Genomic DNA, 21,179 nt, shown 5'->3' with positions numbered 1-21,179 from the left:
CTGTTTAAAGTCACATTCAACTTAGTGTATGTAAACTTCTGACTCATTGGAATTGTGATACAGTGAATTTTAAGTGAAATAATCTGTCTGTAAACAATTGTTGGAAAAATTCCTTGTGTCATGCACAAAGTAGATGTCCTAACCGACTTGCCAAAACTAGTTTGTTAACAAGAAATTTGTAGAGTGGTTGAAAAACATTAGTGTATGTAAACTGAAACCTGAAACCCCACCTCTTTCAGGAATACCTAGGATAGGATAAAGTAATCCTTCTCACCCCCCCCCCCTTAAAAGATTTAGATGCACTATTGTAAAGTGGCTGTTCCACTGGATGTCTTAAGGTGAACGCACCAATTTGTAAGTCGCTCTGGATAAGAGCGTCTGCTAAATGACTTAAATGTAAATGTAAACTTCCGACTTACACTGTGTGTGTGTACATACATTCATATATATATTTATTAATTTCTTCTTTGTCAGAATGCAGGAAGACTTCTTCCCCCACCAAATCCCTCAAATAACTCAATAAGTAGGCTACACAGTCAGAATATTCTTCACATTTATTATTAGCTATTAATACATGCATACTTTGCCTACAGTTTGTTTCGTGTAATACAGAAATTCTCTATCTAGATACCCAAATTCTTTACAAGCAGTTTCTTACCAAAATTCTATACAATTTCATTTAAAACACAGAATGTTAGTTATATACAGCTTGAGAGACACTAAGTTAAATTGACTTCGGCTACTAATGACACCCTATTCTCCATATATGCTAGTGCAATACTTTTAGTACAAAGTAGTATTTCATCAAAAGTAGTGCACTCCATGGAGAATATGGTATAATTTGAGGCTGAGCCTTAGAAGTTGTATATTTACCATGTTGGCACTAATAGTTCCAAGACATTCTAGTTTAGAATGCAAATTATAACTTTGTTGTCATGAAACTACAATGTTTGCTGCTATTTGTTTTGTTATCACATTCCAGCTGTTCTTATGTACTGTATATTGAGGATAGAAGTTGTCAATAGTTAAAGATCTAGGATCAGCATAGCCTCCCCAACCCTTACCATTAGGAGTAAACCACAAAACTGACATTAGATCAGTGTTTATGATTCAACTTACTCATACTGTATTTATGTTCAGTTGGGATATATTTTAAAGGTGCAATGTCCCTTTTAATTAGCTTCTTATCCTGTATCACGTTGAAACAACACAAAATAAAGTATTTTCAATGCGTGTCTTTTCTCAATGTCTTTCTTTCGTCATTTTAAAACCTGTACTTATTAAAAGCCTTATGATCAGGGATCATCCCTTTGGTTACAAACTCATTTTGCCCTAGGGGCCACATTAAATCATTTCGGGGGGCACATTTGTCTCGTGGGCCAGGAGTTTGATACCCCTGCACTAAAACCACTGAGCAAATACAGAATTAACAGACAAATAAAGTCTGCAAAGGTTTGAATGGTTGTTTAAACGTTGTTGAGCCGACGTGAGTAACGTTATATGAGTTAGCTAGGCAGCTGTACAATGCTACTTCATACAGCAAACACAAAGCGGAGACTTGAGTATAGATATAATGAACCTTGTCTAATATTGAGACTGATTATTACACACAATTCATTACCCACAATTCCACATGCCCTGAAAAAATGTGCTCTTGAAAATACATTAACTCACTGCATCATACTGAACTAGTATGTCCGTTCACTCCAATACAGAGTAATTGTTGCTGATACAAACCTATATAGTGTTATTATTATCTTAAAACATTCATTTTAAAACTTGTGTTAAAGTGTAAAGCCATATTTAAAAGCACTGCACACTGGTATTTTCTTTTATGAGCAGGGTTTTATTTTATGAGTTTGTTGTTGTTTACACGTGGAGAAGAGGTGGGTGGTGTTGAGTTGTTAAGAGGGATCCTATGCAGTTTCACACACTATGGTATTCCAGGGTGCGTCACCCCCCCCATGTGTTGCAGTGACAATTCACCAGAACATTGTCTGTCTGTCTTCTAGAATTAGCGTTATCAAGTGCAACTATCTGAACTTTCTGATGCTTAGTGTTAGTTGCTGTGGGTACATAATTGCATATTTATGTGCCATATAAAATAAATAACTTGAATGAATAACTAAATAAAACGTGAATGTGTCACTCACCTTTTATCTCACTTGTGCTCCTCTATGTATTTACAATGAATCCCTTCCCTCCATTTCGGACCATTTCATTTAGTTGACTTAAGCAAAGGGAAGTTGAGTTCTAGCTTTTTGTAGTGTTGTACTGTACAGTTATGGCCACAAGTTTTGAGAATGACAAATATAAATTTTCACAAAGTCTGCTGCTTCAGTGTCTTTAGATATTTTTGTCAGATGTTACTATTGAATACTGAAGTATAATTACAAGCATTTCATAAGTGTCAAAGGCTTTTATTGACAATTACATGAAGTTGATGCAAAGAGTCAATATTTGCAGTGTTGACCCTCCTTTTTCAAGACCTCTGCAATTCATCCTGGCATGCTGTCAATTAACTTCCGGGCCACATCCTGAATGATGGCAGCCCATTCTTGCATAAATCAATGCTTGGAGTTTGTCAGAATTTGTGGGTTTTTGTTTGTCCACCCACCTCTTGAGGATTGACCACAAGTTCTCAAGGAGATTAAGGTCTGGGGATTTTCCTGGCCATGGACCCAAAATATCGATGTTTTGTTCCCTGAGCCACTTCATTTTCGCTTTTCCCTTGTGGTAAGGTGCTCCATCATGCTGGAAAAGGCATTGTTCGTCACCAAACTGTTCCTGGATGGTTGGGAGAAGTTGCTCTCGGAGGATGTGTTGATACCATTCTTTATTCATGGCTGTGTTCTTAGGCAAAATTGTGAGTGAGACCACTCCCTTGGCTGAGAAGCAACCTCACACATGAATGGTCTCAGGATGCTTTACTGTTGGAATGACACAGGACTGATGGTAGCGCTGATCTTGCCTTCCCCGGACAAGCTTTTTTTCCGGATGCCCCAAACAATCGGAAAGGGGATTCATCAGAGAAAATGACTTTACCCCAGGCCTCAGCAGTCCAATCCCTGTACCTTTTGCAGAATATCAGTCTGTCCCTGATGTTTTTCTAGGAGAGAAGTGGCTTCTTTGCTGCCCTTCTTGACACCAGGCCATCCTCCAAAAGTCCTTGCCTCACTGTGCGTGCAGATGGACTCACACCTGCCTGCTGCCATTCCTGAGCAAGCTCTGTACTGGTGGTGCCCCGATCCCACAGCTGAATCAACTTTAGGAGACGGTCCTGGTGCTTGCTGGACTTTCTTGGGCGCTCTGAAGCCTTCTTCACAACAATTGACCCGCTCTCCTTGAAGTTCCGATAAATGGTTTATTTAGGTGCAATCTTACTGGCAGCAGCATCCTTGCCTGTGAAGCCCTTTTTGAGCAAAGCAATGATGACGGCACGTGTTTCCTTGCAGGTAACCATGGTTGACAGAGGAAGAACAATGAATCCAAGCACCACCCTCCTTTTGAAGCTTCCAGTCAGTTATTCAAACTCAATCAGCATGACAGAGTGATCTCCAGCCTTGTCCTCATCAACACTCACACCTGTGTTAACGAGAGAGTCACTGACATGTCAGCTGGTCCTTTTGTGGCAGGGCTGAAATGCAGTGGAAATGTTTTTTTCAGTTCATTTGCATGGCAAAGAGGGACTTTGCAATTAATTGCAAATCATCTGATCACGCTTCATAACATTCTGGAGTATATGCAAATTGCCATCATACAAACTGAGGCAGCAGACTTTGTGAAAGTTAATATGTGTCATTCCCAAACTTTTGGCCACAACTGCACACGGGTATGTACTGTAGTCCTCTACTATAGCATTGCTTCATTGATTGTGTTATAGTGCTTGAGTAGAAGTCATGTAGTGTGTTTAGCAATACTACTCAAGCACACAACAATGTGCTAGAGTGGGGGAGTTAGGTAGGTTGGTGGTTGGTCTATCCCTTTAAAGTCTATATGTGTGTGGTGGGCAACAGAAATTGAATTCAATAATTTTGAATAAAGTTTTGAACACCCTTTCCTCACAAGCACCTCCACTTGTCCCCTTTAACCTATTGACCCCTGACCCATTTCAGTCGGACCACTCCCCGTTGTCCTCCCCGCCGGAGTCGGAATCTGATTCACTGTACTCAACGGCGATGCGACGTGATAGGATGGTGGCCACGTCGTTTCCAACTGGCTCTCTCTTTGCTTCCTGCTCTCTCTGTTCCTGGACCTTCCTCAACTGGATACCTGGAAAGATGGAAGGAGGGAAGGTTTGAAGGAGGGATGGAGGGAGTGAGGGGTTAGATACATACATATGAAGCTCTGTGTCTGTGTGTGTGTGTGGTGTGTGTGGTGTGTGTGGAACAGCATTACTCCCGTCCCTGTCCCTCACTGGGCTTGAACCAGAGATCCTCTGAACACGTCGACAGCGTGTCACCCACAGAAGCAGCCTTACCTGTTGCAAAATTCCTGTAACTTTCTGAAAGTTGCCAGGTTTCCCCCCCCCCCCTCACAATTCTGTGAATCTTTCAACCAGAATTTCTGGAAAACCTGGGAATTTTGCAACCCTACAGTCCACCAAAGCAATGCTTCTAAGGGGAATGATCTCATTCTAGGTCTCATCACAAAAGGGAAGATACAAACACACAGCTAACTAGTGTTGTCACGATACCAGAATTTTGACTTCGATACTGATACCAGGTTAAGTATCACGATACTCAATACCATCATGATACTCGATACAGATAAACAGAAACTCAGCTACTGCTCTGTTCAATCGTTGGTCATCTTTTGAGTTCAATATCATTACATTATACATTTTTTAATGTCAATATTTCAGACAGGCATGTACACATTAATGCACCAATTATACAATTCTGCAATCTTACTACATAACGGTAATTTATTTATTTGAACGGTAAATCTCTATTGATAAAGTGGGTAAATCAAGGGGCTGCAGATGACAATCTGTTTCCCATTCATTTGGGACTTATTTTATTGATCAACAACGTTTTCATAGATGAAGCATTTTCTTATTTCATAAGTGTGCGGTGTCTCTTTAAGACCCAGTGTTGAGGTTAATTAGGAGGCACATGCACTCAAGTCAGTTGGAGGGAGAGAAATGATGCGAGGGAGGCGATGTGAATGAATCAAGTTTTTGGCGACAATCGGCTTTGAAATCAGTATAATTTACATTATAGTTAGCATATTATGACAAACAGAGCTAGTAAGGAAAGTTAGCCTACAACGCTGGAAGCTACCGGTATCTTCTTGCAAGTGTTCTTTCCTTTATAGACATTGTTTTGTTCTCTAAGTAAGTATACAACGTGACACATTTGACATAAGTACCGAAAGTACCAGGAAATCTAATACTGAACCGGTTTTCATGTTCTAGTATCAACAAAGTACCGAAGTTTCAGTATATCGTGCAACACTACCGAAAACTAGCTAGCCATTTCAAATACGCTAAATGTACTCATTCACAGGTGGATACACATGTATCCATGCACACACGCACACACATACCCTCTATCGGTCTCACCTCTGCGTATGGCTGCCAGCAGTTCACTGCGAGCATTGCTGATTGGAAGCACACCTAAGCACACACACACACACACACACACACACACACGAAAACAAACTTAAACAAAAAACAAAACAAAACACATTCATAAACACACCCCCACACACCCCCCAAAACTCTCACCTCTACGTATGGCAGCCAACAGGTCGCTGCGAGCGTCGCTTATCGGAATCATCGGCATCTGGCCCTTCCTAGTGGCAGGAGCTTCTCCACCAATGGCGTGAGCCAGAGGCAGGATATGGGAGGGGGTAGACCAGGTGGGGGAGGAGGGGGGGGGCAGCGGGAGGGGCACCGGAGGGGTGTGAGAGGGGGAGGGGACATAGTTGACAGGGGGGCAGGGGGAGTAGGGGAGGGATTGTAAGGGCGGGACATGACCGCCACGGCCCCGGGGGGAGAATGGGGGAGGAGGAGGAGGTGGAGTCGAAGGCAGTCTGGGTGGACGGGATGAGGGGTGGGGGAGGGGGAGGGGCAGGGGGGGTGAGGTACTCGGGGATGGCTGATGGCTGGCCGCTAAGGTAGGAAGAAGAGAAAGACAGAAAGAGAGAGAGAGAGATAAAAATAACACAATCAATCAGACACGAATTGGCAAGTGGGCAAATCTGTTGGCTCGAACAAACCTCTTAAAACTAAAATCAAATTAAATGTTATGTCAAATGTCAATGTCAAATATATTATTCTAGAATTACAAAGGCTTCGAGAATTAGAATTCCTAGAAACGACATTCACAGTCAATTTAGTGTTTGGTGATTCTATTTCTATGTGGTGTTCTTACCCATATGCCCTGTAGTCCTTGACAGACTGCTGCCGTGGCCCATTGAGTGCTCCCCCCTCAGAGGGTGCGTGGGGGAGCTGAGTGCGCCCCAGAGAGGCGATATGTCTTCCCCCAGCGACTACACCAGAGGGGAGATTAGGTCGGGGGTACCCACCCCTGTCTAAGGACTGGGTCTGTGGTGTCTGGGTGAGGTGGGGGACACCGTCGATGGGATGGGGGGCGGAGGGGGGCTGGGAGGGGTGGTTAGGGCTGGACGGGTAGGAGAGCTCGCCCATGTCTGATGCCACAGACCTAGGAGAGGAGAGGGAGGGGTCATTTATTTTACCCAGCAGAGGGCAGAAGAGAGCTAGGCTGTGCTTAAGCACACTGAAGACTGGCCAGTCACTGAACAATTCATGACACATGTACATTGCATTCTGAAATATTCAGACCCATGACATTTTCCACATCTTGTTACGTTACAGCCTTATTCAAAAATGTATTAAATTGTCCCACCCCCCATCAAATCTACCATAATACCCCATAATGACAAAGTAAAAACAGGTTCGGACATTTTTTCTAATTTATTAAAAATAATTAAGTGAAATATCACATTTACATAAGTACTCAGACCCTTTACTAAGTAATTTGTTGTAGCACCTTTGGCAGCGATTACAGACTTCAGTCTTCTTGGGGATGACGATACAAGCATGGCACAACTGTATTTTGGGAGCTTCTCCCATTCTTCTCTGCAGATCCTCTCCAGCTCAATCAGGTTGGATGGGGAGCGTCGCTGCACAGCTATTTTCAAGTCTCTCCAGAGATGTTCATCCGGGTTCAATTCTGGGCCCTGGCTGGGCCTCTAAAGGACATTCAGAGATTTGTCCCGAAGCCACTCCTGCGGTGTATTGGCTGTGTGCTTAGGGTCGTTGTCCTGTTCGAAGATGAGCCTTCGCCCCCCAGTCAGAGGTCCTGAGTGCTGTGGAGCAGGTTTTCATCAAGAATGTCTCTGTACTTTTGTCCGTACATCTTTGCCTCAATCCTGACTAGCCTCCCAGTCCCTGCTGCTGAAAAACATCCCCACATCACGATGCTGCCTCGACCTTCCTTTACTGTAGGGATGGTGCCAGGTTTCCTCCAGACGTGATGCTTGGCATTCAGGCCAAAGAGTTCAATGTTGGTTTCATCAGACCAGAAAATCTAGTTTCTCATGGTCTGATAATCATTTAGGTGCCTTTTGGCAAACTAAGCGGGCTGTCGTGCCTTTTACTGAGGAGTGGCTTCCGTCTGGCCACTCTACCATAAAGGCCTGATTTGGTGATGTGCTGAAGAGATGGTTGTCCTTCTGGAAGGTTCTCCCATCTCTACAGAGGAATTCTGGAGCTCTGCCAGTGACCATCGGGTTCTTGGTCACCTCCCTGACCAAGGCCCTTCTCACCCAATTGCTCAGTTTGGCCGGGCAGCTAGCTCTAGCAAGAGTCTTGGTGGTTTCCACTTATGGAGGCTACTGTGTTCTTGAGGACCTTGAATGCTGCAGACATTTTTGATATCCTTCCCCAGATCTGTGCCTCGACACAATCCTGTCTCGGAGTTCTATGGACAATTCCTTCGACCTCATGGCTTGGTTTTTGCTCTGACATGCACTGTCAACTGTGGGACCTTATATAGGCAGGTTTGTGCCTTTCCAAATAATGTCCAATCAAATTAATTTACCACTGGTGGACTCCAAGTTGTAGAAACGTCTCAAGGATGATCAATGGAAACAGGATGCACCTGAACACAACGTCAGGTCTGAATACTTATCTAAAGAAGGCCAGTTTTATTGCTTCTTTAATCAGAACAGTTTTCAGCTGTGCTAACATAAATCCAAAAGGGTTTCCTAATGATCAATGAGCGTTTTTAAAATGATAAACTTGGATTAGCTAACACAACGTGCCACTGGAACACAGGAGTGATGGTTGCTGATAATGGGACTCTGTACACCTATGTAGCTAGTCCATAAAAAAAACTGCCGGTTGCAGCTACAATAGTCATTTACAACATTAACAATGTCTACACTGTATTTCTGATCAATTTGATGTTATTTATAAGTACAATTAGCTTTTCTCTCAAAAACAAGGACATTTCTAAGAGGCCCCAAACTGTCTGTATCTCCCTTATTTAGACTAGTTGAGTATCTGGAGCATCAGCATAGATCTGGTACAACATTGTGTACTACTCCCTTCACAGAACAGCCCAAACTGTCTCTAACCAGAATAGAAAGAGGAGTGGGAAGCCCCGGTGCACAACTGAGCAAGACGCCAAGTACATTAGTGTGTCTACTTGAGAAACAGTCCTCAACTGGCGGCTTCATTAACCTCTTGAAGCTATGGGGGCGCTATTTCATTATTGGATAAAAAAAACATTCCCGTTTTAAGCGCAATATTTTGTCACGAAAAGATGCTCGACTATGCATATAATTGGCAGCTTTGGAAAGAAAACACTGACGTTTCCAAAACTGCAAAGATATTATCTGTGAGTGCCACAGAACTGATGCTACAGGCGAAACCAAGATGAAACCTCAAACAGGAAATGAGCAGAATTTTTGAGGCTCTGTTTTCCATAGTCTCTTTATATGGCTGTGAATGTGCCATGAACGAGCCTAAGCTCTCTGCCGTTCGTCCAAGGTGTCTGCAGCATTGTGACGTATTTGTAGGCATATCATTGGAAGATTGGCCATAAGAGACTACATTTGCCAGGGGTCCGCCCGGTGTCCTTTGTCTAAATTGGTGCGTAATCTTCAGCTGCAGGCATTTTCCCATGGGATTCAGAGGGGAAAGCACACTTCCACGAACGATATATCATCGAAGAGATATGTAGAAAAACACCTTGAGGCTTGAGTCTAAACAACGTTTGCCATATTTGTCGATATTATGGAGTTATTTTGGAAAAAGTTTGGCGTTTTTATAACTGAGTTTTCGTTTTTTTTGGTAGCCAAACAAAACGGACCGATTTCTCCTAAACAAATAATCTTTCAGGAAAAACTGAACATTTGCTATCTAACTGAGAGTCTCCTCATTGAAAACATCCGAAGTTCTTCAAAGGTAAATTTATTTGAATGTTTTTCTGGTTTTTGTGAAAATGTTGCCTGCTGATGCTAACGCTAAATGCTAATGCTAGCTATCAATAGCTATCAATACTGTTACACAAATGCTAGTTTTGCTATGGTTGAGAAGCATATTTTTGAAAATCTGAGATGACAGTGTTGTTAACAAAAGGCTAAGCTTGAGAGCTAGCATATAGATTTAATTTCATTTGCGATTTTCATGAATAGTTAACGTTGCGTTATGGTAATGAGCTTGAGGCTGTATTCACGATCCCGGATGGCTCGACGCAAGAAGTTAAATAGGACCTGCAAAACACCATTCTCAACGTCAACAGTGAAGAGGCGACTCCGGGATGCTGGCCTTCTAGACAGAGTTGCAAAGAAAAAGCCATGTTGACTGTCCAATAAACATAAAATATTAAGATGGGCAAAAGAACAGACACTGGACAGAGGAACTCTGCCTAAAAGGCCAGCACGGAGTCGCCTCTTCACTGTTGACAAGCAACAAAATCCCCAAGAATCACCGTGAAAGAATTGCAGGCCTTGGTGGCGTCTTGGGGTCACCAGGTTTCAAAAAGCACCATCAGACGCCACCTCCACAACCACAGGCTCTTTGGAAGGGTTGCCAGAAGAAAGCCCTTTCTGACCTCCAGACACAGAAGCAAGCGCTTGGAGTTTGCCAAATGTAATTTAAATTATGACTGGAAGAAGGCGCTCTGGTCAGATGAGACCAAAATCGAACGTTTTGGTCAGATACAGCATCGGCATGTTTGGGGTCGAAACAGAGATGCATACAAGGAGAGGCACCTCATACACACGGTGAAATATTGAAATATGGTGGTGGGTCAGTGATGTTTTGGGGCTGTTTTAATTCCAGAGGTCCAGGGGCACTGGTTAAGATTGATGGCATAACGAATTATCAGGCAACAACTATCAGGCAATTTTGGCTGACAATCTGGTTGCCTCTCCCAGAAGGCTGGGACTTGACAGTAGGTGGACTTTCCAACAAGACAATGAACCCAAACATAACTGAAAATCCATACACTGGTTCAGTGACAACAAAATTAATATTCTGCCATGGCCATCTCAGTCACCGGAACTCAATCCAATAGAAAACCTGTAGGCTGAGTTGAAGAGGGCAGTTGATAAGCGCAAACCGGAGAATATGAAAAATCTTGAAAGGATCTGCATAGAGGAATGGTCCAAAATCCCTCCAAATGTGTTCCTTATTAACCTTGTCAAACATGACAGGAAAACCTTGCCGTTAACCTTGCCAGAGGTGGTTGCACTAAGTACTAAATGATGAGTGCCAATAATTATGAAAACCTTGATTTTGGTGAAATGCATTTTGTACATTATTTCTCACATGTTGTATTTGAGTTTCTCTATAATTATATTGTTTATATTATTTAAAGTATTGTTTGTGCATTGCCAGTCAGGGGTGCCAGTAATTTTGAAGCCCACAGTATATACAGTACCAGTCAAAAGTTTGGATGATTAGGGTTGGTATACAGAAGATAGCCCTATTTGTTTAAAAAACCAAGTCCATATTATGTCAAGAACAGCTCAAAAAAGCAAAATAGAAACTTGGAAAAATTCAAGCACTTTTGAAAGTTTTTCAAGTGCAGTCGCAAAAACCATCAAGCACTATGATGAAACTTGCTCTCATGAGGACCGCCACAGGAAAGGAAGACCCAGAGTTACCTCTGCTGCAGAGGATAAGTTCATTAGAGTTACTAGCCTCAGAAATTGCAGCCCAAACAAATGCTTCAGAGTTCAAGTAACGGACACATCTCAACATCACCTGTTCAGAAAAGACTGCATGAATCAGGCCTTCATGGTAGAATTGCTGCAAAGAAACCACGACTAAAGGAAACCAATAATAAGAAGATACTTTCTTGGGCCAAGAAGCACAAGCAATGGACATTAGACCAATGGCAATCTGTCCTTCGGTCTGATGAGACCAAATTTGAGACTTTTGGTTCCAATTGCCATGTCTTTGTGAGTGACTGGATGATCTCCGCATGTGTGGTTACTACCGTGAAGCATGGAGGAGGAGGTGTGATGGTGTGAGGGTGCTTTGATGGTGACATTGTCAGTAATTTATTTGGAATTTAAGGCACACTTAACCAGCATGGTTACCACAGTATTCTGCAGAAATACGCCATCCCATCTGGTTTGCGCTTAGCGGGACTATCATTTGTTTTTCAACAGGACAATGATCCAACACACCTCCAGGCTGTGTAAGGGCAATTTGCCTAAGAAGTAGAGTGATGGAGTGCTGCATAAGTTGACCTGGCCTCCACAATCACCAACCTTCAAACCAATTGAGATGGTTTGGGATGAGTTGGACCGCAGAGTGAAGGAAAAGCAGCCAACAAGTGCTCAGCATAATTAGGAACTCCTTAAAGACTGTTGGACAAGCATTCCTTATGAGGCTGGTTGAGAGAATGCCAAGAGTATGCAAAGCTGTCATCAAGGTAGAGGGTGGCTATTTGAAGAATCTCACTTTTTTGGTTACAACATGATTCCATGTGTGTTATATAATAGTTTATGTTTTCACCACTATTCTACAATGTAGAAAATAGTATAAATAAAGAAAACCCTTGAATGAGTAGGTGTGTCCAAACTTTTGAATGGTACTATACAGTTGAAATCGAAAGTTTACATACACCTCAGCCAAATACATTTAACCTCTTGAAGCTAGGGGGCACTATTTTTACGTTTGGAAAAATACCGTTCCCAAAGTAAACGGCCTATTTCTCAGGACCAGATGCTAGAATATGCATATAATTGACAGATTAGGATAGAAAACACTTTAAAGTTTCCAAAACTGTCAAAACATTGTCTGTGAGTATAACAGAACTGATATTGCAGGCGAAACCCTGAGGAAAATCAAACCAGGAAGTGGCTTCTATTTTGAAAACTCCATGTTCCATAGCCTGCCTTTTAAAGGGACATCAACCAGATTCCGTTTCCTATCGCTTCATCAAGGTGTCCGTCTTTAGACATAGTTTCAGGCTTTTACTTTGAAAAATGAGCGAGAAAGACAACATCGCGTCATTGTATGGCCGGGTGCCAGCAGCGTTTTGCTTGGTGCAACAGAGTTTGGGCAGCCATTGCCTTTCCCTCTCCTACTGCAAAAGACAGTTGCGGTTGATATATTATCGATTATATATTTTAAAAACAACCTGAGGATTGATTATGAAAAACATTTGACATGTTTCTGTGGACATTACGGATACTATTTGGAATTTGTCTGCGTTGTCGTGACCGCTCTGTCCTGTGGATTTCTGAACATAACGTGCCAAACAAACGGAGGTATTTTGGATATAAAAATAATCTTTATGGAACAAAAGGAACATTTATTGTGTAACTTGGAGTCTTGTGAGTGAAAACATCCGAAGATCAAAGGTAAACGATTAATTTAATTGCTTTTCTGAGTTTCGTGACCAAGCTACTTGATGCTAGGTGTACATAATGTTTTGTCGCGTGATCGATAAACTTACAAACGCTTGGATTGCTTTCGCTGTAAAGCATATTTTCAAAATCTGACACGACAGGTGGATTAACAAAAGGCTAAGCTGTGTTTTGCTTTACTGCACTTGTGATTTCATGAATATAAATATTTTTAGTAATATTATTTGAATGTGGCGCTATGCAATTCAACGGTTGTTGATGACAATTATCCCGCTAAAGGGATGGGTAGCGTCAAGAAGTTACTCAGTAGATCACAATTCCTGACATTTAATCCTAGTAAAAATTCCCTTTTTTAGGTCAGTTAGAATCACCACTTAATTTCAAGAATGTGAAATGTCAGAATAATAAGTTGAGAATTATTTATTTAAGCTTTTATTTCTTTCATCATATTCCCATTGGGTCAGAAGTTTGGTAGCATTGCCTTTAAAATGTTTAGCTTGGGTCAAACGTTTTTGGTAGCCTTTCACAAGCTTCCCACAATAAGTTGGGTGAATTTTGGCCCATTCCTCCTGACAGAGTCAGGTTTGTCGGCCTCCCTGCTCGCACACGCTTTTTCAGTTCTGCCCACAAATTTTCTATGGGATTGAGGTCAGGGCTTTGTGATGGCCACTCCAATACCTTGACTTTGTTGTCCTGAAGCCATTTTGCCATGACTTTGGAAGTATGCTTGGGGCCATTGTCCATTTGGAAGACCCATTTGCGACCAAGCTTTAACTTCCTGACTGATGTCTTGAGATGTTGTTTGAATATATCCACTTAATTTTCTATCCTCATGATGCAATATATTTTGTGAAGTGCACCAGACCCTCCTGCAGCAAAGCACCCCCACAACATGACGCTTCCATGTGCTTCAGGATTGGGATGGTGTTCTTCAGCTTGCAAGCCTCCCCCTTTTTCCTCCAAACAGAATGATGGTCATTATGGCCAAACAGTTCTATTTTTGTTTCATCAGACCAGAGGACATTTCTCAAAAAGGTACGATCTTTGTCCCCATGTGCAGTTGCAAACCGTAGTCTGGCTTTTTTATGGCAGTTTTGGAGCGTGTCTTCTTCCTTGCTGAGCGGCCTTTCAGGTTATGTAAATATACAGTGGGGCAAAAAAGTATTTAGTCAGCCACCAATTGTGCAAGTTCTCGTCGATATAGGACTCGTTTTTACTGTGGACAGAAATATTTTTGTACCCGTTTCCTCCAGCATCTTCACAAGTTCCTTTGCTGTTGTTCTGGGATTGATTTGCACTTCTCTCACCAAAGTACGTTCATCTCTACGAGACAGAACGCGTCTCCTTCCTGTACTATTGTTTGTACAAATGAACGTGGCAGTTGTGGAAGTCTACAAAAGTTTTCTGAGGTCTTGGCTGATTTCTTTTGATTTTCCCATAATGTCAAACAAAGAGGCACTGAGTTTGAAGGTAGGCCTGGAAATACATCCACAGGTACACCTCCAATTGACTCAAATTATGTCAATTAGCCTTTCATAAGCTTCTTAAGCCATGACAACATTTTCTGGAATTTTCCAAGCTGTTTAAAGGCACAGTCAACTTAGTGTTTGTAAACTTCTAACCCACTGGAATTGTGATACAGCGAATTATATATATTTTTTTTATATCACCCAGTCCCACTATATATATATATATATATATATATATAAATTAAATGTTTTGTTATATATATATATATATGTGCAAACATTTCCAAAAACCTGGGCTTGAATTGTCATAATGGGGTATTGTCTGTAGATGGGCAAGAAAAACACATTATGCTATCCATTTTACAATAAAGCTGTAACGTAACAAAATGTGGAAAAACACAAATCATTTGATTCTGGGCTCACCTGTTATCGGGTGATAGCGACCCCTCGGAGGACATTCCGTGATAGGGTGAGGGGGTTAGTCTGGTATCGGGGCGGAACTCCTTGTCATAAGCCATCATATTCCACTCCTGTCTGCGATTACGGGCTTTACGAACCTTCTTCACCTCCCTTCCCGGGTCCTCTACCTGTTTGTGCTGCTCCTGATAGAGTGACGGAGGGGAGTGGAGGAAGGAGAGACAAACAAACAAATACAAAGGGCTACATTTATTATGGATAGTATTCTCTTCACACAGGGACAAACAGAGAGAGCAAGAGCCATTCCACCATTTTCACACACCGTCGACCAGCAGAATTCACCCAGTCCCACTATAAGCCAAACTTTTAAGCAATGTTAAGCAATATAAAACATAATCAACACAACATAAAACATTCCCAAACATAGACGGATGGGTATAAGGGACCAGCTTGGTGGAGGGACAGAGACGGGAGGGGGGACACGCAGATGGAGGGGTCTGGGAGCTGGGAGGAGGACGGAACGTAGAGGTGGCGTCTTACGGAGCAGGGCGGAGACATGGACAGGGGACATAGGGAACAGGGATGTAGAAGACATGGAACACACAAGGGACAAGGGACAAGAGACATAGCAGTGGACAGGGGGAAACCCAGAGGACCCAGGGGGAAACAAGGACTGGGGACAAGGGAACATAGTTGTGGATGTGGCGGTCTTACGGAGCTGGGTAGTGGGCTGCGAGGTGGAGCCTGTCTGCTGTGAGGTCTACCCTGGTCAGAGTGGGTCGGACAGCTGGTCTGGATGGGGAGACGTGGAGATAGAGAGCTCTAACACATTAGATATACTATGGTTATACAAAATGGGAGAGACAGAGTAGGGGAAAAGAGAGGGGGAGAGGAGGAGAGTCTACTGGTGAAAGTCTGGAGGTTTACAGGGGCGATAGTGGCACAGGGGAGTTGAAGCAGAGTGACGGAGAAGATGGGACAGAAGACAGGAGGGGGACAGAAAGGCGGGATATACAGTGCATTTGGAAATTGTTCAGACCACTTGACTTTTTCCACATTTTGTTATGTTACATTCTTATTCTAAAATGTATTAAATTGATTTTTCCCCTCATCAATCGACATACAATACCTCATAAAGACATCACAAAAATAGGTTCAGACATTTTAGCACATTTATTTAAAATACAAAACTGAAATATCACATTTACATAAGTTTTCAGACCCTTCACTCAGTACTTTGGCAGCGATTACAGCCTAGAGTCTCTTGGGTATGACGCTACAAGCTTGGCACACCTGTATTTGGGGAGCATCTCCCACTCTTCTCTGCAGATCCTCTTAAGCTCTGTCAGGTTGGATGGGGAGCGTCTTTGCACAGTTATTTTCAGGTCTCCCCAGAGATGTTTGATCGGGTTCAAGTCAGGGCTCTGGCTGGGCCACTTAAAGACATTCAGAGACTTATCCCGAAGCAACTCCTACGTTGTCTTGGCTGTGTGCTTAGGGTTGTTGTCCCTTTGGAAGGTGAACCTTCGCCCCCAGTAAGGGGTCCTGAGCACTCTGGGGCAGATTTTCATCAAGGATCTTGCAATACTCTGCTCCATTCATCTTTCCCTCAATCCTGACTAGTCTCCCAGTCCCTACCGCTGAAAAACATTCCCACAGCATGATGCTGCCACCACCATGCTTCACTGTAGGGATGGTGCCAGGTTTCCTCCAGACTTGGCATTCAGGCCAACAAGTTCAAACTTGGTTTCATCAGACCAAAGAAACTTGTTTCTCATGTTGCCTTTTGGTAAAACTCCAAGCGTGCTGTCATGTGCCTTTTACTGAGGAGTGGCTTCCGTCTGGCCACTCTACCATAACAGCCTGATTGTGGAGTGCTGCAGAGATGGTTGTCCTTCTGGAAGGTTGACCATTGACCAGATTGACCATCGGGTTCTTGGGCACCTCCAGTCAGCTCTTAGGAATAGTCTTGGTGGTTCCAAACTTCTTCTATTTAAGAATGATGGAGGCCAATGTGTTCTTGGGGACCTTAAAATGCTGGATAATTTTTGGGGTACCCTTCCCCTGTGTCAGAGCTCTACGAACAATTCCTTGAAAACCTCACGACTTGGTTTTAGCTCTGACATGTACTGTCAACTGTGGAACCTTATATAGACAGGCGCTTGCCTTTCAAAATCATGTCCAATCAATTTAATTTACCACAGGTGGACTCAAATCACGTTGTAGAAACTTCTCAAGGATGATCAGTGGAAAAAGGATGCACCTGAGCTCAATTTCAAGTCTCATAGCATAGTGGTCGTCCAAGACGAAGCTGAGGGTAAAGGTGATGGACTGGCCAAGCATGTCTCCAGACCTAAACCCTATTGAGCATCTGTGGGGCATCCTCAAATGGAAGGTGGAGGAGTGCAAGGTCTCTAACATCCACCAGCTCCGTGATGTCGTCATGGAGGAGTGGAAGAGGACTCCAGTGGCAACCTATGAAGCTCTGGTGAACTCCATGCCCAAGAGGGTTAAGGCAGTGCTGGAAAATGATGGTGGCCACACAACATTTTGACACTTTGGGCCCAATTTGGACATTTTCACTTAGGGGTGTACTCACTTTCGTTGCCAGCGGTTTAGACATTAATGGCTGTGTGTTGAGTTATTTTGAGGGGACAGCAAATTTACACTGTTATACAAGCTGTACACTCACTACTTTACATTTCTTCAGTGTTGTCACATGAAAAGATATACTCAAATATTTACAAAAATGTGAGGGGTGTACTCACTTTTGTGATATACTGTACATATACATTTATTAGAGGTCGGCCGATTAATCAGAATGGCCAATTAATTAGTGCCGATTTCTAGTTTTCATAACAATCGGTAATCGGCATTTTTGGACACCTTGTGTCACTTCTCTTGCGTTCATTGCACGCAGAGTCAGGGTATTTGCAACAGTTTGGGCCACCTGGCTCGTTGCGAACTAATTTGGCAGAATTTTACATAATTATGATGTAACATTAAAGGTTGTGCAATTGTAACAGGAATATTTAGACGTATGGATGGCACCCGTTAGATCAAATACGGAGCGATTACGTATTTCACTGAAAGAATAAACATTTTGTTTTTTAAATTATAGTTTACGGATTTTACCATATTAATGACCTCTAAGGCTCGTATTTCTGTGTGTTATTATATTATAATTAAGTCTATGATTTGATAGAGCAGTCTGACTGAGCGGTGGAAGGCAGCAGCAGGCTCGTAAGCATTCATTCTAAAAGCACTTTCCTGCGTTTGCCAGCAGCTCTTCGCAATGACTTCAAGCCTATCAACTCCCGAGATTAGGCTGGCAATACTAAAGTACCTAGTAGAACATCCAATAGTCAAAAGGTATATGAAATACAAATGGTATAGAGAGAAATAGTCCTATAATAACTACTACCTAAAACTTCTTACCTGGGAATATTGAAGACTCCAACACTTTGTTTTTGCATTATTTAAACCAAATTGAACGTCTCATTTATTTGAGACTAAATTGATTTCATTGATGTATTATATTAAGTTAAAATAAACATGTTCATTGAGTATTGTTTTAATTGTCATTATTACAAATATATATAAAAATATATAAATCTTCCGATTAATCGGTATCGGCATTGAAAAAAAATCATAAATCGGTCGAACTCATATATATATATATTATGACAGTTTACAATCTAAGGTCACACCAAGTAACTTAGTCTCCTAAACTTGTTCAACAGCAACACCATTCATCACCAGATTCAGCTGAGGACAAGAGCTTAGGGAAATGATTTGTACCAAATACAATGCTCTTAGTTTTAGAGATGTTTGACCAGCTTATTAATGGCCACCTTTTTCAAAACTGATTGATGAGGATTTTTTGTTGTTGTTAATGCATTTTACAATAAGGCTGTAACATAACAAAATGTGGAAAAGGTCAAGCGGTCTGAGTACTTTCCAAATGTACTTTAGATGTCCGAGAGAGGGGTTATAACTGAAGTTGTCTTTAGACAGCAAGAGGGGTTGTGTTTCTCAGGAAATGGGAAGTAGAATGGGCGTGAGGGTGTGGTTGAGCTCAACACACACAGTCCGGATTATAACGCAGCAAAGCAAATTGAATGTGAGATAAATACAGAATGATAAACAGAAGCATGTGGAGATGCAAAGAACATAGCAGTGAAGCAGTAATGGATGACATTCTCTTTCCCCATCCAAGCATACAGTATCATAAAGTTCAGCACACCCTCACACACACTGGAGTGACTCTAGTGACAGAAGTTGACTTGACATGTTTGAACACAATCACTGTCAGCAAGGAGACAACTACCAGAGGCACAGAGCGAAAGAGAGAGAAAGAGGCAGTGACAGAGAGAATGAAGAGACTGAGCACACACGCACATATACACACACCCACCTTCTGTCGTCTCTTCTCCTTCCTCTTGTCCTCCGTGGCCTGCAGCATCTTTTCTTTCCACAGCATGAAGAAGTAGGAGGGGTCTGTGTAGAACTTCAACGCATCCTTCTTATCATCCCTGGAGAGAGGGATGGAGAGAGAGATCGAAATGGGTCAGGTGCATTGCACCTTTTGCATTAGTCATTCAGTGTTGGGTCAGTGACGTGCCTTTCTCAGCATCAGACTGGGATTCACAGCAATGGTGAGGATGATCTTACCTGTATGCTTTCAGCGAGGTGGTGGTTTAACTGACCTACAGGCTGACTATTGGGGCTGAGTATACCGAGGTACTGACCTATAGAGGCTGAGTATGTTGATAGGTGGAGGTTTGTCACAGCGATGGTACATCACCACAGGGTTGGGGACAGAGGTCTAACTAACCAATAGGAGATAAGTTGCCTTAAGTCAAAATGAGGGGCTGTGTACAAAACAAATGAATCAGCCATTGGATAATCTCTAACCAATCAGAGTATCAAAGCCAATGATGTTAGGCCAGGCCGGCTCTGGCCCATCCCATCGGTTTCTGGGACCAATTCAAACGGTCGGAATGTGTTTGCATTCTACAAGACGTCAGGGAGGAAAGCAAATCCAGACTCATTGTGGAGAAGAAATGCTGGTGGGTGTGGTGTTTGGCCAGATCAGTGTGGATGGGTAGTCAGGCTAGAAGATGAGTATACTAAAAAAGGTACCGACCTATAGGTACTGAGTATGTTTAGCGGTGGAGGTTTGTCACAGCGATGGTACATCTCTACCACAGGGTTGGGGACTGAGGTCCGTGAGACCACCTGTTGGTCTTGGATGGTGCTGCTCTTAAACGCTTTACGCATGTTGATGTCCTGCAGAGAGACTGGAGAAGACAGACAGACACACACAAAACCATCAGCATGTTTATGGTGTATATGAATGAATTACATTTTATTTTCGTGTCAATTGGCATCCCATCCCTTATGGGATTAATTGACACAAACAAACAGAATAATTCACTATGGTAATTAAATGATAATTCTCCTCTCCTGTGTTCTCTGCATTGTGCACCGCATAGAGTGAAAAAAGGAAGGGTTAAAAATCAATACATAATAGTAAATTACATCCCTAGAGCAGTAAAATTTTATACATACAGTACCAGTCAAAAGTTTGGACACGCCTACTCATTCAAGGGTTTTTCTTTATTTTGACTATTTTCTACATTGTAGAATAATAGTGAAGACATCAAAACTATAAAATAACACATATGGAATCATGTAGTAAGCAAAGGAAAGTGATAAACAGATTATTCAAAGTAGCCACCCTTTGCCTTGATGGCAGCTTTGCACACCTCTTGGCATTCTCTTAACCAGCTTCACCTGGAATGCTACTCCAACAATCTTGAATGAGTTCCCACATATGCTAAGCACTTGTTGGATGCTTTTCCTTCACACTGCGCTCCAACTCAACCCAAACCATCTCAATTGGGTTGAGGTCGGGTGATTGTTGAGACCAGGTCATCTGATGCAGCACTCCATCACTCTCCTTCTTGGCCAAATAGCCCTTAGACCGCCTGGAGGTGTGTTGGGTCATTGTCCTGTTGAAAAGCAAATGATAGTCCCACTAAGCACAAACCAGATGGGATGGCATATCTCTGCAGAATGATGTGGCAGCCATGCTGAATAAGTATGTCTTGAATTATGAAAAAAAATCAAGGACAGTGTCACCAGCAAAGCACACCCACAGCATCACACCATCACCTTCATGCTTCACGGTGTGAACCACACATGCGGAGATCATCCGTTCACCTACTCGGAGTCTCAAAGACACGGCAGTTGGAACAAAACTCAAATTTGGACTAATCAGACCACAGGACAAATTTCCACTGGTCTAATGCCCGACAGTCTAGGGGGGATGGTAATGAGACCCGTAACATAACTCATGCAAATTCTAATAGTGACAAAGTAAAAGTGAGAACAAAATAACTACGACAACTGAAATCTACCGTC

At 42.5% G+C, this 21,179-nt stretch overlaps 1 protein-coding gene across 1 annotated transcript in view; it reads right to left on the bottom strand.

The window, feature by feature from the left end:
- Nucleotides 1–545: 545 nt before the first annotated feature.
- zgc:109889 (uncharacterized protein LOC553542 homolog) overlaps nt 546–21,179 on the bottom strand; it is a 66,306-nt gene continuing 45,672 nt past the window's right edge. The window contains 9 exon segments of the mRNA XM_029667235.2: nt 546–4,272; nt 5,732–5,941; nt 5,944–6,007; nt 6,010–6,118; nt 6,381–6,671; nt 14,757–14,935; nt 15,465–15,542; nt 19,168–19,285; nt 19,900–20,053. Coding sequence (XP_029523095.2) covers nt 4,112–4,272; nt 5,732–5,941; nt 5,944–6,007; nt 6,010–6,118; nt 6,381–6,671; nt 14,757–14,935; nt 15,465–15,542; nt 19,168–19,285; nt 19,900–20,053 — 1,364 coding nt within the window. The 3' untranslated portion in view covers nt 546–4,111.

This window comes from Oncorhynchus nerka, linkage group LG8, assembly GCF_034236695.1.
Source record: "Oncorhynchus nerka isolate Pitt River linkage group LG8, Oner_Uvic_2.0, whole genome shotgun sequence".
NCBI lineage: Eukaryota > Metazoa > Chordata > Actinopteri > Salmoniformes > Salmonidae > Oncorhynchus > Oncorhynchus nerka.
This window is presented reverse-complemented; position numbering and strand designations above follow the sequence as displayed.